Source organism: Sander lucioperca, chromosome 15 (genome assembly GCF_008315115.2).
Source record: "Sander lucioperca isolate FBNREF2018 chromosome 15, SLUC_FBN_1.2, whole genome shotgun sequence".
Taxonomy (NCBI): domain Eukaryota; kingdom Metazoa; phylum Chordata; class Actinopteri; order Perciformes; family Percidae; genus Sander; species Sander lucioperca.
In genome coordinates, this window is record NC_050187.1 from 27,940,461 (window position 1) to 27,965,569 (window position 25,109).

General features: G+C 39.6%; 1 protein-coding gene across 2 annotated transcripts in view; it reads right to left on the minus strand.

Moving 5' to 3' along the window:
- Window positions 1-2,218: 2,218 nt before the first annotated feature.
- kcnq5a (potassium voltage-gated channel, KQT-like subfamily, member 5a) overlaps window positions 2,219-25,109 on the minus strand; it is a 95,479-nt gene continuing 72,588 nt past the window's right edge. The window contains exons 6-16 of one of the 2 annotated variants that reach the window (XM_031316090.1): window positions 24,725-24,835; window positions 24,471-24,566; window positions 19,945-20,039; window positions 19,002-19,028; window positions 13,750-13,991; window positions 12,839-12,947; window positions 8,752-8,883; window positions 8,217-8,333; window positions 6,147-6,260; window positions 4,653-4,779; window positions 2,219-4,248 (exon numbers count right to left, since the gene is read on the minus strand). In XM_031316090.1, the coding sequence (XP_031171950.1) occupies window positions 3,172-4,248; window positions 4,653-4,779; window positions 6,147-6,260; window positions 8,217-8,333; window positions 8,752-8,883; window positions 12,839-12,947; window positions 13,750-13,991; window positions 19,002-19,028; window positions 19,945-20,039; window positions 24,471-24,566; window positions 24,725-24,835 (2,247 nt within the window). In that variant the 3' untranslated portion in view covers window positions 2,219-3,171. The remainder of the gene's footprint in view (window positions 4,249-4,652; window positions 4,780-6,146; window positions 6,261-8,216; window positions 8,334-8,751; window positions 8,884-12,838; window positions 12,948-13,749; window positions 13,992-19,001; window positions 19,029-19,944; window positions 20,040-24,470; window positions 24,567-24,724; window positions 24,836-25,109) is intronic. The other variant, XM_031316091.1, reaches the window with a different exon arrangement.

Sequence of the window (25,109 nt, forward strand, 5' to 3'; positions counted from 1 at the left end):
CATACTGGATCAACAACAGTGCATGTACAGTATATTGTTATCATGAGTTCTCATCTGAATCCAAGATAACCTTCTATGTTATAAAGGGAGTATGTGCATTGTGCATTTCTCCCTGTATCACCACACTACACCTATTGTTGCTCTGGACTGGTAAGAGGGAATATGTTCAGTCCAGCAGCCTTTAATCCTCATTGATGCACATGATGCAACCAGCAGCACCCAGTAAAAAAATAGGGTTTGTCCAAAAAAACTTGAAAAGACCTCAAAAGGTTTGTTCTAAAAATGTATCCTGATGTAGTAATTGGGTTATTTATATAACTACTTTCAAATTAGAATATAATATTCATATATATGGATACTTTTTGTTAAAGATTTGGAGGAAACATTACTTTAACATGCAGGACAGCCAGGCCACTAGCGAGTGTGTGACTGCTCTCGCAACAGCTTAGACATGCAGCATCTCATGCTTGGCTGAGAAAGCCCATTTGATAAGCCTACAGCAATTCAGCATTCAGACCATTAGCAACTAACTCACAAGGCTACTGTCTAAAGTAACTGGGACATGGTCCAGCACCTCGTCTTGAGTGATTGCTGATAGGCCAATTTCCCCCCAATAGGATTGGCTCATCCAAATTTACTGACAATTTGCTGACAAATGAAATTACAGTTTTTGCCGATTGCTTACACACTAAAAGTGAATGCTTTGACAAAAGCATCAAAACCCCTAACTTTTGTAAATATGCATTAAACAAAGGCACCAAAAGTACAAACACGTTTTCTGCTTTGCACTTTGTTTGCAATTCTGCAACACACTTCTTGCAAAACACTACACATTGTTTCTTGCATTAGACACTTTGTTCAAGAACGAAAACTCTTGCAATCATTGGGAAATGCAAAACACTATCTGAAATTAGCAACACACCCACACACATGATCACCTTGTGTGCCGCCATTGGTCTGCAAGGAGTTATCCCTCATCATGCCATTTTAGGTCCCTACAATACTGCACACATAATCATATTTCTGGATGCACTATACAGGATGGACCACAGTAGCTGAGGGTTCGTTGTCATCTGGGATATTGTTAGTTTCCACTGGGCTGCTCTGGTCTGGGACTGGTTCACCAACCACAATGTTGAAACTTCACAGTTGTATACTTGGCCCCTTACTCCCCATTTCTCAATCCGAAAGAGGAATTATTTTTAGCTTGGCGTTGGAAAGTGTATGAACGCCAACCACATGCCAACATGCCTCTTCTGCAAGCAATGGAAGAGGCATGCAGAGGAAGGCAGGATCAATTAACCATCCACCCCATCCTTTACAAAAAAAAAATGTTTACCATTGCACTGTAATTTTACTGCAATTATTTATTTTTTATTGTTAACAGTAACATAGTGTACTGTAATTCTACTTTTCTTTGTGTTTTTTGTTGTAAAAAAGAATAAACTGTATAATATTTTTTTTCTAATGCCTTTCTTTTTTTACATTTATTGAAATATAAGTAAATGTTCTGTACTGGAACTTTCACAGGAGCCTGTATGAGAAATATGGGTATACAAAGTAAATTACCAAAGAGAGCAGTGTTTTGTATAAAGTACATGAGTGCGTTGTTGCTGCTTTGAAAGAGTAATTCAAGTGGTGCATGTGTGTATCACTTTGTTGCAAAAATGCCGTTTTCAAAAAGAACTGTTACATTTTGATTGCAGTTTCATCTTGACATAGAACTGAGATATTTATTTAGTGTTGTTTCTTATTTGGCTGTGGTGAAGAGTTTTGACACAATGAGCCAAATTCCACGTGTGTAAGCAATCAGCAAAAACTGTAAGCAACCATAAAAACATTAACTACATTTCTGTGGTTGTAGAAAATGAAAAGAATTGGGACAATGGATTTGACCATTAACTCTTTCTTTTTTTTTTTTTTTTTTTATAACTGAGCTATTCCTATCACACCAGGCTTCACACAGACTGTAATTCTCCTTTCATTAATATATTTTTGGAAACAGTTCATGCAGTGATATGTATGAAAGCATTTGTAAAATGATGACATTTTACATTGCCAAAGACAGACAGTGAATAAGGAGAGTGATTGAATCTTCTCTTCTTCCAAGAAAGTATTTAAATGAAAAGTATTGTATGAAAAACTAAAGTATTAGACAGTAATCTGTCAGTTACAGCTCACTTGGATGTATCTATCTGCCTGCCTGCCTGCCTGTCTGTGTGTGTGTGTGTGTGTGTGTGTGTACGCGCGCATATGAAAGAAGTGGTTGACCTATAGCTTCCAGTGGCTTGTTTGAGGTTAAACTACACTCTTGGCTTTTGTAACTTGCATCTATTTTTGGCTGTGAGACAATCATACACTATTCCCTTCTGATTTGATTCACTCATTCAATTTTCAAGGTTGCCACAAGGCAGATGTCCTTTAATTTCTACAACAAACACTCCTGCTTGTTTCAGTGATGTGCCAAAACTACTTTGGTTTGTGTTTAGGATCAGACAGAAGTTAAAATGTAAGACTGCTGGAAATGAAATTGAAAAGAAAGTTAACATTACTCACAGTATATTTTTGTGGTAAACCAAATTATTTGATGTGCTTCTACACTTCGATGTCTAATCTAGGCTCAGAAATCACAGGTAACATCCCTTTCTTGCTCTTTATTTTAAACAAAACTTTATTTTATCAATCTTTTTTATTAATATATGATCTTGTAAAAAGTTAATAAAATGAATCTCTAAATATCTAAATATCTTTAGATAAAGACCAAAGCAAATTCTCTTAAATGAAGGTATCTTGTATTTGTGTATTGTTTGTGTATTTTGTCTAATGTAAATATGCCCACTTTCATACATATTTTATACTTTTATTCTTAATAAAAGTAATTTTAGTACCCTATAAAAAGTATGTAACATAATGAATGAGTGGATATAATCATGTTAGACAAAATGTGAAACCTTGTATGTCCATATAGAAAACATTGATTGGACATTTCCAACACAATATATATAGAGTGTAAAAATACTTTGAAAGTGGCTTCCCCAACAATGGTTTGTACATACAGTATGCAAGTGTGTGTGTGTGTGTGTGTGTGTGTGTGTGTGTGTGTGTGTGTGTGTGTGTGTGTGTGTGTGTGTGTCTGTGTGTGTGTGTGTGTGTGTGTGTGTGTGTGTGTGGTTATGCCAGCTGTACGTGTGGGGACTGACTGAGAAACTCGGGGTGAGGTGCAGCCTCCTCCACAGTCTGTAAAAGGTCTGAGGGGCTGCTGTCAGGTCCCTGGGACAGTAAGTTGAAATGTTCTTCTGTTGGCTCTAGCTTGCACTCCCTAATGAAGAGTTCTGTTCCATCCCAGTTTCTAAGGTCACCGTAGGCATTGCCACGTTTGCTACCATTGCTGCTGCTGCTGTTGTTGAGCACGGAGGCGAGACCAGGGGCATGGTTGGTCGAAGGCTGGTTGAGATTGTTCACAGAGAGGGATTTTCCAAGACTGCCTTCCCAGTCTGAAGGCTTCTCTTCTGGGCTAGACGAGAGCAGCAGCAGGGGATCAAGCTCCAGGCTCATGTGCCTCCTCCAAACCCCCTCAGATTTCAAGCCAGTCTTCTCCCGCAGCTGCACCCTTCCCTGGGTAGGGCCTGCCTCACTGTCCCCTTCCTCATCAGCATCGACACTGGATCCAACAACAAAAGAGGGGCCCAGGCTCCCCTCATCCACCGGCACTCCATCTGTCATTTCATCTGGGACGGGGTCAGCGGAATATCGGAGGTGGGAGGGATGCATCATGGGGGGCAGCCGGAGGGTAAAACCCCCTGTTGAGGGAGGTGGCGGTGGGAGGTCAGGAAAGTGTGCTCTTTTGGAGTTACTGTTGGGGGTGAGCAAGGTTGGGTAGGGGCTATCGGGAGGCAGCAGGGGTGATGGGGAGAGCGAGGCTGTTGACGGGGGATAGGATGGAGGTGCTGAGTCTGGGGGGCCGTCATCCTCAGCGGGTGCCAGGATGAGCCGCAGGCCTCTAGGGTTGGCGCTAAGAGAACGACGTATAACCCCATTGTTATTTCTTCCGCCTCCAGTCGGATCACCTCTCTGGGGGGAGGGTAGATCCCTGCCAACGATGGAGGTCTGGTAGTCAGAGTTGCGATGCTGGTGGTTGTCCAGCTCGAACAGGGGGAGGGAGGAGAGGGTGAGTGCTGTGGGGCCTTTGTGTAGGACTTGGCGGTAAACGTCCAGCAAAGAGTCCAATTTTGATTCAATGGAAGTTACCTGGGCACAGAGAAAAGCATAAGAGAGTGAGAACATGTAGGGAGGCAGAGAGAGAGAGAGAGAGAGAGAGAGAGAGAGAGAGAGAGAGAGAGAGAGAGAGAAAGAGAATCTTGAAGAGCTGTTAAGCAATTTATGACTTTTATTGATCTCAATTTTCAACCAACAATTTTCCCGTAACATTGACAGATCTCTGGTGTTTTCAAAATAGATTTCAGACCACAAAGTGAATTTTTAAAGCCAGAAATCTCCTGACAAAATAATTCCTGAATCATTGGTATTGATCAAAAGCCCAAATCAGCTCCTTGCAGATCATCAACACTAAAGGGGAATACAATCTTGCAAATGCATTAGTAAAGGATAGTGCTGATGTAGTTTTTCCCATTTAGATTTTTTTCTCAACTCACCTGTCTCTCCACCTTACACACACGTCCCAGCATGCTCATGCTCTCTAGAGAGTCTCCATCTGGGTGCAGTTTGTCCCTCATCTTCTTATCCACAGGAATCTGGCCTTTTCCCAGAATCTGATCCACCCTGATCCACACACAAACTGGTGTTAATATACTTGAAAAAATATTGATGTTGTAATATAAGTAGGCGCCCAAGCTTCATTTCAGGTTATCCCAAGTCAGGCAACAAACCTAAAGCAGCAGTAGGATGTTAAGATTAGAGTTAGTAGAACACACATCACACATAGCTTGGCTGTATCAGTGCCCTTATATGAAAACCCTGTATCTCCAAAATTGTCAGTTTTTCTGGAATAAAGATAAACAGCATTTTCAGATTGGATTAAATGCAGTATGCAGCCTGCATGGGTTTCATGGGCTCTTTTTAACAAAAGAAAACCAAAAAAATAAAATAATAATAATAATCACATTTTCACAAGTCATTGGAAAAGGGAATAAAAGCACAAGTCATTTATGAGAACTATATCTCAAAATTAGGTTAACAAATACAGTATGTTCAAAACAAAGATCATATTGTTGATGTTGGGTGAAAACCTGATATCACAAGATGACAATACAGTTTTGAGTTAAATGAATTCATCAGACCAAGTGTTCAGAAAATGTTCTCAGCCTACAGGATTACCCTTCCGCTTGAAAAATACCAATACTGAAGTTACAAGGTTTTTGCAGAACAATTTTGTGGGTGCATTACCAGCTATTTATTTCAATTTCAATTCCAAAAGGAATAAGGAAGACGTATATATTTCATCATGTTTTACTTTAATAAATTTAAATCCAAGCTAGATGCTAAATGCTGCATTCAAATTACCAGTGGATCTGTAGCCAGCTTCTGAATGTCAGCATTGATCAAATTACACAAGTTCTTTGACACTGTAATACTGTTGAATTAGTGGAGTTAATAAAGTCCGTACATCTCTAACATGCATTGATCTAGTAAAGGTCAGCACCCAGAAAATGCCACACATGATTTTCTTTTATCTACAACAAAAACACATGAATTGATTGGAAAACACTTTCAAACACTTTTGCACACAAGTTAGCAACATTCACAGGCACAAATGTTTCCCTATGGATGGGATCTAATGTTACAACAGGGATGATGTGTTTGGGCTGGTTTGTGTATGAACGTTAGTACACATCTGCAAACATTTTTGATTAAAACCTCACCAAATGGCCGGAGTTAAATGCATTAGAATAATCATGTTTTAGGTCAACATTTGAATATGCTTTTTACTTTTAAAACCCCTTTTTGTGTGTCTGAATTGTCTAATGCAAACTCCAACCATCTGGTGTAGTAAGAAAGTCTGTTTGCGTGTGACATTTCACAGTCAGTCAGACACTTTTCAGGACAGCAAGGGAACTAATGGTCACCATAGGGGGAACTAATGGGATTCTAGTGTAGGTAAAACTTAAATGAATTTAAATAAAAGTAACCCTGAGCCAGGGAGCTTCTTCCTGTGGTTGCTGTAATAATAGTGCAGGGCAGGAGAAGACATGTTCCTTGGTCGGCTACTCAGGCTGGGACCAGAGCCCGCTGCACTGGCCAGTCTGGAGACAGGAGAAATACTGGGTCAGATACATCTCTCTTTCTCTCTCTCTCTCTGTCTGTCTGTCTGTCTGTCTGTCTGTCTGTCTCTCAACACACACACTAAAGCATGAAGCACAGGTGGACAAATGAACAAATCCAGTCCTATACCAGCTGACATTGACATGTAGATAAACACAGAGGATGAGAGGGAAATGTAGGCTGAAAATGTAGTTATCAAAGGCCAATATTGGTACTGACATTTTCTAGATGGTCATGCTCTGATTTTTTAATATTTTGAAATGTAATTATTTTCAGTTTGGCCATATTTGCAGTCTTAGTCCCACATTTGTATTCATGTCAATGCAGATAGGTTTATAAAACAGCATTTAGACTGTGATGTGTCAATAATAACCCACACTTCACTAATTCACAATAAAAAAGATAACTGAAAAAAGTATGTTTTTCATGTCATTATGTCTAGATTAATAAGACTCTTTTGATGAGGGAGGAACATACAGGAGTGGCAAACATGCCATAGCATGCACATAGCTTATCCACAGGTCAAAGGTTCCTCTCCAAGCCATGTTTAACAATGAATTTATACAAATTCAAAGAATCAGTTTTGCACTTCTGTTTGCTTGTCATGATGTTGGCCACATTAAGGTTTACATTATTATTACGTTATTTCTATCATCCTCAGAGAGTAAACCTGTGAAAACATAATATTACTAAGAAGACCGACATAATGGCGGTCTAGTAGCAATGCTAATGAGATACAGTATAGATTGCAGCACTCAGGTGGTCTGTGTGTACCTACAGCCAATAGACACACTTCTAGTCTTGCTGACAACACTGGCATCGTCTAGCATCACTCAGCACAACAAAACACAAGATGACCAAAAGCTTAAAACAAACTTCCTTTTTAAAAACATGGTTTGTAAATGTGAAAGTCCCAATCCATAACTGCATCATAGCACCCCCTGCTGAAACAATATTTCCAGTTTTGCTTTAAATAAATTAAGTGATTATAGACTTATTATACAAGAACTGAAAGTGTCTATATTGAAGCTGCAAAAGGAAATAGGAACTGAACTAAAACAGCTGGATTTTGAAGGAATTATGATAATCAGTTTCTTCATGTATCTAATATGATAAATGAAGTTGTATGACTTCAAATCAACTCTGGATTGGAGCTTTTACATGAGGTCAAAATAGATGCATTGCTTCTCTAGGTAGCACTGAGTATCTTTTCTGTCACCTATGGTATGTTTGTTAGCTGGCAAAATGTTCTAGTTGGATGAGGTCATCAAGGAGCCCAAATCAGGATCATCAGTTTCCAGTGAGACAGAAATAACTTATGTTAGTACTTAAAATATTATGTTACTTACTACTAATCAAATAAAAATGGTGTGATAAAGCACCACTTCCTTAGTTGAACAATGTGGTAAGAAAACGTTTCCAATGCTTGTTTCTTAATGCATATCATTGAGGCCCAGATCACCACAGTGATTTTATGTCCACAATGTAACATCTCCATCAAAAAGTTTTTTTTCTTTGTAAAACTTTGTCCATTATCTATTGCTTGAGCTCCTTAATGACCTCTAAAGCCAGACGTGGGTCAAGCAGCCAATTTGGTAAATTGTTTTGTGCATGTACAATGTATAAAGGCTACTATCTCAGATTTAATAAACCTCACCTATCTTTGACTCAGAGTAAACTAAAAACAAACTGTGAATATTTAATTAATAAAAAAAGAAAATTATTTAAACAGGACTGCATCTTAACACAATTAACAGAAATAAACCAAAGTTTCCGTGGCTATTTCCAACCTTTATGGGCTATTCAAGTGTAAGGACGCACTGCATTTTTTACATGCATGAATGCATGCTGCTTGACCCAGGTGCAACATCCTCAAAGTTTTCATTATGTTAGCGGGGAAGCAGTTGGCGAGGAGATAAGGACAGGGTAGGTCTAACCCCGGTGCAGACTGTTTCCTCCGGGCCTGGCTATAATATAAATGCAGGGAGGGAGAGGATAAGGTCTTGACGCGGCTGCTGAAAGGCCTTGGAGGGGGACCCACTACAGTGTCTAGTCTGGGAGAGAAAGGGGACACAGGTGTACATATACAGTACGTACACACAAACACACATTGGGTAGAAAAGACATAGTTGGAAGTTAGATCGAGGTTAAAGTTGGTTAATTGTATTTAAAAGAATTATCTGTAGAGTGATAACCTCTTATATATATATATAGGACTAGTAGTAACTGCAGCAACATTGGTGACAACATCCAAGTCCTGGAATAAAAACTTTTATAAAGAACAATTAACAGATATCAATAAAAAATAGTAAACATGAAGATAAGAGCAAGTTCACGTTAAAAAAGGGGTAAAAACATTGCCTAAATGTTTAGAGGATGATTTTTAGACCAGTTTTGTGGGATTTTGTGATGTGAATGTATTGTATGTTGGGGTGTGTGTATGTGTGTCTGTGTGTATGTGTGAGTCCTGACCTAGTCTGAAGGCTCTTGATGCGACAGAGCATGTCCAGGTGTCCTGCAGAGTACTGCTCTATGACATCCTTCACATCGTACGGACGCAACGTCTCCTTAAACTTCTTTTTTGCCACGTGGAACTTCATGATCCTACAGACACACAGACACACACACGCACACACACACACACACACACACACACACACACACACACACACACACACACACACACACACACACACACACACACACACACACACACACACACACACACGCAGGGCATGCTGAAGTTAGTAACAAAGTCAAAAGGGGCTTGAAAAATAATGATGTAATTACTACAAGGAACCACTAGATGGTAGCAGCAGCATTGGGACAATCCTTGTTAGATATCACTTGTTGATTTTTCTTTGGAGTGTTATAATGAAAACATGGTTGTCTTGTCAAATCCATAACAATCAAAATTAATGACTTTGAAACTTGAGCGTAATCTTCTATCTCCTTTATTTGGTGAACAGAGCCACTGCTGAGCGGATAATATTGATACAGGTAAGGGGATCCATATACTTGGTGCATTTGGATTCCCCGGTGGCTTCTGCTTTTCTCCAGTTGCCTGTTTTTCTCACAAATGGAACAAACGGTGACAGATGACCCTCTCTAATAACAGTCCTCACAGGGGAGGGGGTGTCCAACCATCAACCTGACACCCTGGGAAAGCCCTGGGCTCTGGCTGCCCGTGGAGGAGACCGGGGTTGGGTGGTACGGGTGATCTGTGGTGATCTGTGTGTGTGTGTGTGTGTGTGTGTGTGTGTGTGTGTGTGTGTGTGTGTGTGTGTGTGTCTGAGTATAGAGAAACAGAAGTGCTGGTAATAGAAGGGTTTTGATGGTCTTTGATTCACTAGAAAACAAACTACTTAGTAACTGCTTAGTAATTTCAGTTGTACTTGACTTGAACTTAGATCTTTATTTATAAAATAAAGATCTTATTATTGCACCATCTCAGTTTCCTGATAATTTATTAATTCACGCTCGGTATCAGAAAAGCCCCCCTACAGCAAGATAATGTCTTGGCATGAAATATCTTTCTAAACCTGCAAATATAACAGAATTTCAGAACAAGTGAAGTAATGACTGATTGGATATTATCATCAAACTATCATTTTAAGATGGAACATTGCAACAAATTTGATTTGTGTCTGTGGATTTTAAAAAGATTCCACTGGAAATTGTTACATAACTTGTACTATCTGTTAAAATGATAAAAACTGGGGCGCCTGGTTAGCTCACCTGGTAGAGCAGGGGTCTTCAACGTTTTTTAAACCAAGGACCCCTTAACTGAAAGAGAGACGGAGCAGGGACCCCCTACTACATATTGTATAAATTAAGTTGCATATTAAACTGGGCCTACAGTAACGTGTAGGGCGGCCTCAAGCCTTTATACATATTTTTTTTTGCATAGAATACTAAGCTTTTAAAAAAGCCTTATAATTGTTGGCATGATTTTATAAATTACATTTTAAATTTTAAAACATACATGCGGCACAGTGAATCCTTAGGATGAACTGTATCTGTGGATGGCTATCTTAGTGACTACCTTACCTATAGTCCAGTAAGCCTATCATCAGTGGGGATTTATATTTGCTAATAATATGCTGGATTCACTTTTTAATTTTTAAAAAAACTTCAAAAAAATTGACAATAATTTGGAGGCCCCCTGCAGTGACTCTGAGGACCCCCTAGGGGTCCCGGACCCCCTGTTGAAGATCCCTGTGGTAGAGCATGCGCCTCATGTATAGAGGCTCAGTCCATGTCATTCCCCCTTCCATGCCCAAACTGTCCTATCAAATAAAGGCCTAAAATGCCAAAAAAAATATCTTAAAAAAAAAATAGATAGATAAAAACTACAAATTCCAATATGGATAAAGTTGGATGTGACACACTGTGTTATACCCACCTGGCACTGTATACAACACAGGCAAGGGTCAGGTGTAGCTGGTAGAGCTATAGCTAGCTTAGAAAAGTTAAGAAAATGTGATTGGAGTGAGTAATACAGGGGGAAACATTTTTGGTAAGATACAAAATATTACATTTGTATACAGACAGACTCAGAAGCTAATTACATTAATGGAGGAGGATAACTAGGAGCAACACTACAAATCATAATGACTTTGTCTTTTATCTTGCATTAGAATTTCAGACCTTTTATTTGTGATACAGTACTCTCCCGTCACCCAGTAATAACCATAAACAGCTTTATTGGTTAAGTAATGTCATTTTAATGTTTTTTTTTTTTTTTTTTTTTTTTACCTTATAATGATTCTGAATTCTTAATAACATACAGAAAATGATTGCAACTACATCATATTTGAACCAGACGTGATTTTTCTCCCCAACCTAATTTTTTTTTTAATGGAAATACTGCTTTATTGATGGTGAAAATGGACATTTTTACAATAAAAAAATGTGAAGAGGGTGAGAAGCAGCAGTGGAGTGAGAGAATCAGTTGGCGCCAGTTGGATAAACATTTGCTCACAGGGTGCCGGTGCCAGTGTAAGAGATCAGGGTCTGCTGAAATGCACGCACACACACACACACACACACACACACACACACACACACACACACACACACACACACACACACACACACACACACACACACACACACACAACAGCTTGAACCCCCCTCAGGCAAACTCTCAAACCCAGCAGTAGGTCTTACAGATAAAGAGGAAAATATGGAGAACAAATAGAGAAATCAGTTTTAATAAAGCTTTGCTTGAGGGAACCAAATATTGTGTGAACCCCATGCACTACATGTATAGTGGAGGCAAGAAAGATGGGGCTGTGTTGTTGTGTTATATTATCTGTTATTGTAGCACTGTGAGGGGATACACAAGGAGAGAGGGTTTCACCTAAACACTGATGAAAATACAAACGTGTTTAGAATCTTCTTCAACAGTCATAATTTGTGATAAACTAACTTGTTTGGGTGTATCAAACCAAGCTGCAAAACATGTATACAGTAGCTCATTGACTCATTACATTATATAAATGCATCCTTCTGTTAGCTGGTGGTATTTTTTTTATAACCTGGATGGATTCATGTAGCCATTCAAGTCCTGCACACTGAGAGATTCATGAACCTTTCCATCAATAGCTACAGATCATAAACAGCCTATAAAAAATACTTAGGCCAATAAATCAAAAGGAAACGCGATCGGACTTGAACAAGAGCTCAACTACAGAAAAGATTGTTGCTTTGAATAATGGCCAGAAAGAAAAGTGTTTTTGCAGAATATTATGATGTTGCAGTGAAGATGACCTTTGACCACCAAATTCTAATCAGTTCATCATTGAGTCCAAGTGGATGTTGCTGGCGTGGAGGCATAAAAAAAAAGCCCTATGGAAGGAGTTGAGGAATTATGTGACTAATCAATTAGATGCCCTTTGTCAAGAAGCCACAAAATACATAGAAATAGATACCACAGTCAATCGGGAGAGCAGGAGGGCTTCAATGGCACTACTGGCCAACAGGAAACACTGTTGATTCCAACAAACCATCACACATTCCAGCATGGTTTCAGAATCAACAGATCATCAACATATAGCTATAGTAACTAACAGCCAAAAAAACAGCCAAACAGGAGAAGGGAAATGACTTAAATCATGTAAAAATCAAGATCAAGAATCTGCAGCTTCATATTTCCCACATAAACAGGAGAGTGGTATCAATCTTCTCATGTGACTCTAAAGAAATAATATATTTTTCCAAAATTTTACTTTTTTTTTTTTTTTTTTTTTTTTTAAGAAGGCAACAAATTAAAGCAATAGCTGTGGAAAACTCAGCCATGACTAAGTTGCCTGTCAGGGATGATTTTTCATCACCTTTAGGGAATCAAAGTTATTTCAGTTTCTCACTTGATATTAGTATTTGGATGCGCGTTTGAAAATGTGGTTGTTGATGTCTTTTTCACAGTCTCTTCACATCTACTTTACAGACTGAAACACAAGACCTCAAACATTTGTAAGATATTGGTAATTTAAAGATGCTAATGATAAGAGCATCAGCTAGAATGCCTGAAATGTAAAGTGTAGCAGGACCTCACCTGACAGCTCTGATGACAGCCTTGAGGGGAGCCGATAGATCCTCCACTGTAACGTCGCAATGGCAGCCTCTCTCATCAAAGGAATCCTCTGTGGTCATGCCTGTGTCCACTGAAAGAGACAGACCGTCTTTTCATCAATAAATGTAGCCCGGTGCAAAATCGTTTCCAGTCTTTAAATTCATAAAACGCTTTCTGCATAGTGTGTCTGGACAGGAGTCTCCAAGTATGTTTCAAACTGATACTATTTTGGCTTTTAGGGGGTGAGAATGTATGCCCTGCTTGGTTGGGATATTTAGGAATGGGCAGGGTTTTGCCAGCTCAGCTATGTAAGGTGAGAGAAGAGAGTATATATATCCTTAATACTGCCAATAATCAGGAGAGTAGGAGACACGGACAGAGAGACGGACACAGAAAAAATGGTAAAAGAAAAGTAAAGGGGGGAAGAAATGGAAAGAGAGTGAATAATGATATTGTGTAAGTGCACAGGTTATAAAATCAGTTCAAATAAAAGATACATGAGAATAAGAGGAGACACAGAGGTGCTATTAAAACAGTCAGCAATTTCATCTTTATTTATTTTTTTATTTATTTAGTTATTCTATTATTCCCCGCTGTCTGACAGTATCACATATAGATTCAGCTTGTTTCAGCTCTTCATTGAATGTATCTTTTATTTTTATGTGTATGTACAGTCTTTTTTTCATTTGATGCATCATTACATCATTGCCATGTGCATCATCTCATTAAGATTTGCCCCAAATTCAGCCAGACATACGGACATATGGTATCTTAGGAAACAGCATGTGTTTGTAATGGCATACTGTGCTAAAAAGGGTCATTTGTCAGATGTTGTGTTGGTTGGTTAGTTGCCATTAATAGTAAGATGGACAAACACACATAGTCCCACTCACCATCTGGGACAGCAGTGCGAGTCTGGCTCTTCAGCCTCAGTGACGGCCTAAACCGGGTCCGATCATTGAAGCTCCAGCTCTTCTGCACTTTGGCAGGGCTCCCACCCATCAGATCTGCGCCGCCCACCACCTCGTTGCCAGGGGAAGAGCGTTGGCGGTCGTTGATGGACGTCTGCCTGCTCTTCATGCTCTGACCACGGGGACTCGCCATCCGGACCCGCTCCTTAAAACTCAACTTCTGACTGCAGGGAGGGAGGAAAGAAAAGAGAGGGAAACAAGGATGTAGAAAAAGAAAGAGAGGGGAGAAAAACATTCAAAGACACAAAGACAAATATTTGGGATGGGGTAGAGAGGGAGCAAGAGGGATAGAAGAGTTGATCAAGTGATAGATGATGGGAAGACAAAGGGGAAAAGGTAAGGGAAATTAGGGAAAGGGAGTTTAGGATGGAGTTGATAGAGAAAGAGAGTGTGTGACAGAGGTCAGAGGTTGATAGAGAGACACAAGGAGAGAGAAAGAAAAAAGGGATGCTGTCAACACCTATTTCCCCTTAGAGAATAAGAAGAGTTCAGAGTGCAGACACAGGGCAACATTCTTTCTTTCCCTTCAGACCAAACATCATTGATCCAACTAACATGCCAAAACACCAGAACACAGCCAGGCTGCCCGCCAAGCCACCAAAACAAACCCTCAGTTGGATACTGAAGTGCTGCAATCCTCACCTGATCGGCTGATAATCTATTCATGTATTCACTTTTAAAAACAGAGCTAGTAAGATTTTTAAGGTGATATGTGAAGCATGGGAACACTAATACATCATCACCACATTAATTTTGAGACTATCTTAAACAAATGAGACCATTATTGAGAGAAGCCTCAAACAGCCTCAACATGATTTTCCATCTTTAGATATTTTTGGGAAATGTTGGAGTGCTTTACACCGTTCTTCATGAGCAAAAACAGCTAAATATTTTAGAGATTATGAAGGTAAATCCCTTTCAGCATTTGAATCAATGTTTATTGGTAAATCTAAACAATTAAAGATCCAACAACAACAGCAACAGTGTTTTATCAGAAATGTGGTTTTAATCTGAAAAACACAACCTTTGTTTTGGTCTCAATTATTCAATTTAGTTACACCATGGTGTGATATATTGATGGTCAAAATGCTATGTATAGTAACTTTAAAATACATTATACATTCTATTATATTACCATTAAAACCATACTATGAATCTTATTATCTTCCTCTATCACCTTATTTGTCAGTTGAAAAAAAACAACAAAACATAACATCAGCCACTGGAAAGGAAAATGCATTTAACCACATAATGTTTAGATCTTTGGTAACCTTACAGGGGTTGGTGGGAAGGCAGTAAACTATAATGTTGCTAAGGCGAATAGTTGAACATGCAATGCAGCAGACCAATGAGAGAGAGGTGCAGGGTTCCAACACATTTTCAATGCCACAATTTCACATTTTTCCATATCTCAGTGTATCACCTGAAATTCAGTTTTTTTTATCAGTTTGAATCACTTTAACAGAAGTTGCGTTTACTTGCATATTCCAAAACTTTTAAAGACTTTGGGAAGTTTTTTTTAATTAATTTGCCATAATTTCTCTACAGCCCTAAAACAAAATGGGGAGATAGGTCAGGTTATGTGAGACTATAATTTCCTAAACCTAGACCTGTGCTACATTTTCCTTACTTTCCCAGACTTCACATCACATGACAATGCATTCTCACCATGTTCAAGGCAAAATTATATATATATATATATTATTTGTAAGCAATACAGTGGTAGTGATAGTTTCCTGTTCTGAATCTGCTGTATTCTGTACCCTCATATTGAAACAACCACACATTCTTTTGTTAGATACAGTAGATAGAGCAGAATAGATCTTTTAGTAATACATTTATTTATTACAATTCTTTCCATCTCTTAAGCTAAAAATGACTGAAAAGAGAAGTGCAGCAGTAATGCAGGGAGCATGCAGTAAAATGAGGAAAAGCTACAATACCCACATCCATAATATACTGAAAAGTGCATAACTACTGTATGTTGTTGGGGGATAATTTAAGGTCCAACTGAAATCACATTTTCTTTTTTCGTATGGATTTTTAATTCTAAAGTATGAAAGTATCATGGCAAGCGACATCCCATGATGTCTATCTTTTAAGTGATTTTAGAATAAAAGGTGCTCAACATGCAATTTGTTGATTGCTACAGTGAATTCAGATTAATTTTTTCATTTATCTAAAAAAAAATACTTTTTTATTGTTATCTTTTAAAATCCATGTCTACTTTTACAATGTAAAGATTAGTTTTGGTGGAATTCCCCTTTAATTTGTTATACAATACTTGTTTGCATTCGACAGGCAGCAGGCAGCAGTAGTCGTTCCAGACAGAGTCCTAAAAAAGGGACTCAGGTAAGAAGGAAGTTAAGTTTGTTTTCTTTGTTTTTCTTCATGCTATTAGTCATTCCCACTTGTTATTGGGGGCTAAGGGCAGGGCAGAGAGGATGCTGGGTAGTACTGTAGGTACCTCCTATATTTCCGAGTGTACCTTCTGAAGAGCCTCCCATTACGGAGACCCTTACTAGAAAGAAGTAGCATAAGACGGATGGAGGAGGGAATGGAACGATAAAGGAGGAAGGAGATTAAAAGAGGAGTTCAGCAGAGGAAGGATAAGAGAAATTCTCTCCTGTCAATACTGATGCAAAGTAAATACACAGAGAATGGGCAGGGGACATTCCAGAGAAGGATGGGAGTGGGTAAACAGGGATGTAATAGAAGGTAAACCCATCTTAACTCTCTCATTTTGGGATGACAAATATATTTATGGTGTAAATTTCATGATGCACAGTGTCATCAAAGCTATATAGCATATAAAGCTATAGTATAGTTTTAAAGTATTACTCTGTACATGTAAAACCTGGATTATTTTTCCCAACAAATTAGACCAAAGTTTCACCACATGCTTCAGTGAGAAACTATTCACATTTGCTTGCCTGGGTTTGGCTCTTCAATCATATGCAAAAGCTCCAAATGAACTCCTAATGTCCTTGCAACACAACGATTGTTCTGTGACATGTGGTCTAACTGACTATGCCTGCCTGTGTGCCTGCAGTGCTGCTTAAAGTAGTGCTCAACAAAAAGTTGAAATAGTCACTAAAAATCAGGCTGTATTCATATTCAATTTAGGTGTTGTTTTAAATTAAATTGGCCGCGTTTGCCAGTTTAGTCTACTTTTCATTCTTTGGTGTGAATGCTGTTATTTGAGCCGTGCTATGGACTAAACAGCACTCGTACAACTACAAACACAGCACAAAAAAAAAGTTTGAATCATTTGAATGAACTGTACCAGGAGACACAAACACACACACCCTGAAAGGCACACCTGCCTACACACATAAACTCCAGATTAAACCCCATTATACTTTATTTCATGTTGCCTCTCATTGCCAATATCCATACACTCAGCATGATGTCCGCGGTAGCACTTTGTGGTGCGCCTTATGTTTACTACTGCTGGTGTTTACAAGTCTGCTTAAACAAAAACCACTAGCTGTTTACCACGGCACCTACCGCCGCCGAGCAGCCGAAAGTCTGTAAAACCACTAATAACACAGTGTTGTGTGTTCTCTCGGTGGAGGGGAACATAAAAGTGCACATAATTACGATTTCACAAGTGTAAATTGGACTGCAACAAACGAAAAGTGTAATTAAACAGTCCTAAACAGAAGCATTTCTGAGGGATGAATGCTGCTGTGGATGCAACAAAGTCTAATTAAAAGTAGTTGTGTTTAAGGATGCACATTTGTGTGTGTGTGTGTGTGTGTGTGTGTGTGTGGCTGTCTTAAGTTTAAATGCCTAAGAAGCTGCTGGCTCAATTTAAGACTCCCAAATGTTGCCAAAGTAGCGCTGCACTGTAAAAACTATACTAGCATAATTAAACTCACAAATCTCTCTCTGTCTTCTTCCCCTCTCTGAAATCCCCTATCTCCCCCACCCCTCTCCCTTTTTTAACTTTGCTCTGTCTTTCTTAGACTTGTGTTGATGATTATATAAATACCATCCCAATGGAAAAAGTGTGTCATGGTACAGACTCCTGTCTTTAAAGGCGTGTGTGCATGCATACACACGCACATGCGTGTGTGCACGCACACACACACACACACACACACACACACACACACACACACACACACACACACACACACACACACACACACACACACACACACACACTCTCTCAACAAAGCCAAAGAAGTCCATCACCCTTCCCTGCTTGAGAGTCAAGTGCAGAGAAGGAGGAGGAGAGACAAAAACAGAGATGGAGACGTAAAGAAAAAGTTGGAAAAGTGAGGTAAGAATATAAAAGAAAGAAAGGAGAAGAAAGCTGGAAAAGGCAGCACATTACACCTTCCAAAAGGGTAATTTATAAGTAGCTCTTGTAGTACTTTAATTGCTGTATAGCTTCGGTCTACCTGTATATGATGTAAAAACACATCTGTCTCTATCACTGCATCTCTTCCTGCCTCTCTTTCTCAAATCAACACAAACCAATAACTACTTCAGCAGAGCACATGAGATAATGTAGAGAATGTGTTACTCAAATGGTAAATAAATATTGATCTGACACCTCTGGTTTACATTTATCAGAACACATCAACCTTGTTATTGTGTAACTCTCTTCTGCACATTCTAATTATCTCTTTTATGTTGTATTTCATAGCACTGCAGTGTACCTTCTCTCACTTTAAATGTTTCAAACTTTTTCTTTCCTCCTCCTATTGTGGACATCATCATCACTTTGCTAGGTCATACTGGTTAAAAAAAGAGTTTAACATCAATATAAGTCAAAACAATGCCACAACTTAGTATTTGTTCTATAGGTTAAATAAGGGTTCAGTCATTCACTAAATCTGACTGACAAATAAATATATCGCAACCCTTTGATGTCCTCAATTGATTCACTAACCATTCACTATGATCCGGTGAATGTCAATAAACAAATAAATAAATTCATCATTTATTGACGATGAGACCTATGAAAGACCCAATCTGTAATCAAACAATGAATGAACTAAAGAATAGACCAAACAAGTCCGCACACCAGATAAGAGCAGATATCACAGTTTCAAAGGTGTAATTACAAAACATTAGGCATATCATTTAATTATAATTGCATCATATGTTGAGTGCATGTGTTTGTGTTTTTGGAGGAATAAACTGAGAGTCATACAAACCTGTAAGTAGTCTCTCCTTGGTCTTTCCTTCAAGGGTTAGTGGGATAAAAAGGAGGAGACAAAGGGAGAGACATTAGTATTCCAGCAGATTAAAAAATAGCATTACACAGATGTTTTCACTAATGGATATATGACGCATGAAGCCAAAAGGAAAGAAAAACAAAGATACTTGGATTCAATGGGGTTAATTATTTACAATCACGTGCAAGCTACGGCCATGCACAGTAAGGCTAAGCGTTAGCTGAAAGACAGACAAGGAAATCGAAAAGGTAAGGATCTATGTTTGGTGTGTATATATATGTGTGCTTGTGAAGGCAGGAATGGCAATCTGCTTCATCAGTCACACGCAAAAACTGTAGGACAACACAAATGTTAGTAAGCAACTGAACTCATAAATGCCTAAACTGAGTTTTGTTAGGAACCTCCAAAAATTTGTATCTTAAATTTTTTTAACTTGACCAAAGCTGAATCACTTTATGCCAGTGGTATATTAACAAAATAATGGAAGTTGTCCACTTTCTTTTGTTAATGTTTAAATTTCCTGCATGTCTGGTTCTAAGAACCTGGCATGTTAGTGTTTTCAACAGTAAACATTTATATAACTTCAATCTCCAAATTAATTAGGATTGTGTACTATTATTAACATAATACCTCAGTGACTTCCAATGAGCCATTCAGATGTTAATGCATTCAGCTGTCTGAATGTGAAAAGGGTGTTAAAGACCATGCATGCTAGGCAAACCATTCATGTTTGGAAAAAAAAGGTTAATATAGGTATGTTTATGAAAGAATGATTGCAATGCTGCATAACAGTGAGTCATACGGTGGAAAAAGAGTTGAACCTACACTGATGGCAAGGAGCAGATGGAGATGATAGAGAAAAGATGAGGAGAATGGCTGAGCAGCAGCAGCCATGTTTGTAAGTCTGTAAGTTGTTACCTACTTGGCGGGGCTGCAGGTATGCAACGCCTTCAAATGAGGCTTCCAGGTAGCAATGGAAACCGAGTTCTCATCAGCAGCATAACTACGCCAGACACACTACGTGCAGAGTCGACAGGATAAATAAAATAATGATAAATGAAACAATTAAGTGAGGGAGGAAAAAGGGGGCGGGGGAGGGAATGTATAAGTTGGGTAGGAAGTGAGAAAAGGAAGGTGAGGAGGGAAGAAAAAGAAAAAAAGCTGATTAGTTGTTGGGTAGTGTTGATGCATTGGGGCTGGGGGTTGTCGGAGGGAGCTGGGGGGGAGGGGGAGTGAAGGTGGTGGTGGGGATACATGCCTGAGGGGGGGGAGGGCGCTTTGGTAGAGGTGCCAGGTGGCTCTGAGGTAGGGACGAGCACCGTCAGTGGAGTACAGACGCCAAGCCGCCTGGGTGGGTGGGGGGGGAGCAGAGATGGACAGAACACACACACATTCAGATGTACACACTGACAGACACACACAAAAATGACACAGAAGGGCAACAGCACAAACATAGTGAGGAAAAAGAGACTGAGAAATATGTGAACAACATGTAACATTCACAGGACGTTTTAGGGGATGTAACCAGCTGGCAGCCATATTGGAGGTCCTCAGTATTGCCATGAAGTATGAAAACGACTTATTTTGACTTTAAGTTTAATAGGTTGTCTTGCTATTTGGACTACATTAAAATGTACATCCATCTTAGGCAACATTTTAAAAGCCAGCCAGAACCTGTCACCTGGGGTGCCAGTAGCTCAGTCTGTAGGAAGTTGGGTTGGGAACCGGAAAGTCGCTGGTTCAAGTCCCCATATGAAGCAAAGTATGGTGGTGGACTGGTAGCTGGAGGGGTGCCAGTTTACCTCCTGGGCACCGCCAATGTGCTCTTGAGAAAGGCACCGAACCCACAACTGCTCCAACTGTGACAACTGTCCATCGACAGCTACAGCCCCGTAACTCTGACATCTCTCCATTAATAATAATAATAAATTGAATTTGTATAGCGCTTTTCAACATCCTAGTGCATGTATAGGTACTGAGCATGTGTGTGTAATTCAGGCCTGGGTGTAATGTGTATTCTAACAACAGAGTGAAAACATTGTAATTTCCCTTGTGGGATAATAATTTATTATTATTAAATGTTTAATGACTATTGGCAAGTTAAATAATGGCTGTGATGGATGGGTTAGATTTAGCAAACAGAATGTCTAAGTTTAACTGACGGCAAGATGCTACTCTTGTGTTTTGAAGTCTTGGTTTTAGCTAACATAAACGGCTGGATTTTGTCAAAAAATGGACAAACACAGTTCTGTGTATTGGTTGTTCGCATATATGGAATTGTTTGTCGGTACGATACTAAGGTACAGTCCATGTGGTCATACATTTTGGCCTGCATGGGACATGGACCCTCACATGCAGAACATAAAACTTGGGCTCAACAGCGACGTTTATTGGGAAACAAATGTACCTGATTCAGCAGAAATGGCCTATATCCACCACATTCATTTCTGCAGATTGTTTCCTTTTTATTTTAAATCATTATTAACTTGCAGCCAACTGAACCTCATCGATGGCGCCAGGTGCCGTTACAAGATTTGTGATATGACTGGAAAGCTTTTATATAAACACTTTACACAGACAGGGTGGGACATTAACACCAGTCACTTGCCAAATGCTGGTCAATTTTGGCTGTTATGCTAGTCTAGAGACTGCTTTAAAGTAATTTGGAGATTCAATGTTGTTCTAAAAATACAGTAGCAAAATATTGTTGCAGCAGGTGAAATTTCGAATCGACCAGCTGCTGAGGCTTGAAGACAATGCTAATATCCTGCACCGCATACAGACAGAGACACACACACAACACACAGTGGTTTAAAGCAGGGAGAGCTGTGGGAGATGGGGGAGTGAAGTGACGGACAGAATGTCATCCACATATTTAACACATCAAAGCTGCTTCCAAGTTTCCTTTCACCTGTTGAGGAAAATGTTATGAGTTTGGCGGGACAACAGACAGCACCCAGGTGCTTGATACAAAGCCAAAAAGACAGAAACAAGATCAACACACGCAGGATTAATTGCTCCCTTAGTTGGTTATTCAGGATCAATTGGGCTCCAACTGGTCTTTGTCAAGCATAGCAACTGAAGCCCTGTTTACACGAAGGGAAGACGCAGATATTTTCCTGCGGTTTGGCCTCTCATTTACATGAAAACCCCGTTTTTTATCACAGAAAACGATTATTTCTAAAAACTCCGGCCAAAGTGGAGATTTTGGAAAACTTCGTTTGCATGTAAACTGAGACAAACGGAGGTTTAGGCAGCCGAGAGAGAGAAAGAGGAAGTGAGTCGTTGCTGTTGTTGCTATTTTCGGGATTCTGATTGGCTAACATGGGCTTGAGCTTCTTGTTACACTGCCACCTACAGGTGTGGCATGCTCTTGACGGCATTGACAGCATATATACACGGGTACATGTAAACGAACACTTTTCTGAAAACATAGAGGTTCTAAATGTCCGTTTATGAAAATAGCCGGCCACGTGTTCTCGTAGTCTCGTATTTCTAAAAACGTCTCACCGATTTCATACTGAGATCTGGGAATGAGGCAGCACAGGGTGAGGCAACTAGACAGGTTTGAACAAATCTCTGTATCATCTAAAACACTTATTTGGAAGTGAAACAAAAGTGAATGCACCCATACCGTCCTCATTAATAAACCGCTGTGTTATAGTGCATTCATGTGTCCATCACTAAGGTAAGTACTGTACGTCTGAGAAATTGTGGCTTAATGAGGTTTAATGATGAATATACGTTGTGATGCTTCTCTTAAACAGACAATGTACAACTTTCAAATGATGGTACATACCCATGCAATTTCCATTCACTGTAATATCCCGTGATTAACAATATACAATCAGTGAAGTTTATGGTTTCCATTATTTACACCCTATAGTGGCATTTTCATTGGTGCAGTTCAAGTGATATATTTACATGATCATATGATAGTTCTATGCTTTAATGTACAAGTTGATTGCCTGATTGCGCCATTAAATAATTGACAGAATGAATTATGGGATATCGATGAAAGAAAAATGTAGCATTTGTAGGTGTTGCCTTGTCAGCCTGCTGTGACATGTTCAGTCTAGAAACCCCTTCATTAGGACACGGATGTAATCTTTTACAACAGTTTGGGTAACAATAGACCTTTTTAGCAGCAGACATTTTGACTTGTCATAGTAGGAAAGAAACAGGTGTCACTAATAACATTAACGATCACTCCGTTCTATTCAAGTGTTCCAGTGAGATTGGCAGTACCAATACCAAGATGCTTTTCCTACTGTGACAAGTCAAAATGTCTTCTGTGAAAAAGGGATATTTAGAGTTTTAGGGTTATTTCCACTTCCAAATATTAAGTTTTGGTAGACATCAAGGAAGAAGCCAAGGCACTCGTCTTTTATGAAAAATATATATAAAATGCCTTTAATGCATCTGGCACATTTTAAATAGAATAAGATAAAAACAACTTCAACGCGTTTCGGCGTCCAGCCTTCTTCAGGAAGTTACAGGCACAAGAGGTGGAACAATTGAAAGCACCAGGTGCGAGCACATCAACAGGTGCAGCCATTCAGCAATCAAGGTCAACCCCTCTACATCAGTGTTCACTCAGTCTATCACAAAAAATGAATGTTGTCAGCAGGGTGCATCATCCCCAAAGGCCATTAGGGTCATTTGGTTTGGACAAAACATAATACCATAGCAGGCACTTTACTAGATGACAAGTTCAATTTAAAAAGTAGGTCAAGGTAGTTCAGTACAGTAAGACACACAGACACTGTCAAAGATACACATTCAGACAAACATAGAGAAACACACACACACGCGCGCGCGCGCGCACACACACACACACACACACACACACACACACACACACACACACACACACACACACACACACACACACACACATGTCAGGTATTTATTGTTCATTAAAAATTAATACAACTGGTCTTGTCTATTACAATGAGTGATGACTTGGAGGAGCGTCTGCCCAGGGACTGATTGCCATGGAAACGGCTCATAAATCCCAGCAGTGTGTGGGACACACACACACACACACACACACACACACACACACACACACACACACACACACACACACACACACACACACACGTATTAAGTACACTCTTAATAAAACAACCTCACTCTAATAGGAGGACTTCAACACACTCATCATCAAACTGCAACAAGTAGATGCAAGTACGCACGCACGGACGACGCACACATCACACACACACACACACACACACACACACACACACACACACACACACACACACACACACACTCATGCTGTTATTCTGACTCAGAGACACACAGTGAAAGGCTAAGAGCTGGTCAAAACAGATGCACACAGTGTGAAAATTTGCATTGTATTCACACTGGTCCTCAGCTGCTGCAACAAAGTTCAGTAGAGGTGAAGTGTATTTGTTGTCTGCATGTGTGCGTGTCTACCTGAATGAGGCTGGCAGCTGGGTTCCTCCTCTTTTCAAAGTGCTTCTGTCGATGCTGCTCCTGCACTTTCAGGGCAAAACCTGACCCGAGGATGCCCTATGCGCAGAAACACACAGAGTTCTAAACTTACACAAACATCCCCAAAGATAAATCAAGGTCCCTACTCCTGTTAGCATTAACTTTCTGGAGCTGTGATGGAATACATGTATTCATTAATTCGTTCATTATTCTGTGTTGTCATGTGATTTACTCACAGCTGGAAGAGCGAAGAAAGAGATCCCCAGCAGAGCAAAACCAGCTGATAATAACCGTCCGGTCCACGTCTGCGGGGTCTTGTCACCGTAGCCAATGGTTGTAAGGGTGATCTGAAGGGTGAGAGGTCTTGATTAGAAATTGCTGATTAGCAGATTTAAATGGATGATGCCCACTGGTGATGGCTCTTAGTTTTCTCTTGTGTTGACTCATACATATTAAAAGTTTATGTGGCTAAACTTCACCTTTTCACCATAATGATATAACAGTTTTTAGGATCTACCAGAAAGTAAGATACCCCTGGAGCAGAGAACGTGGGAACACAGTGTGTCTGAGTGTCAGTCCCACAAGCCTAACGAGTCAGTCTCACCTGGCAGCAGGAGAAAA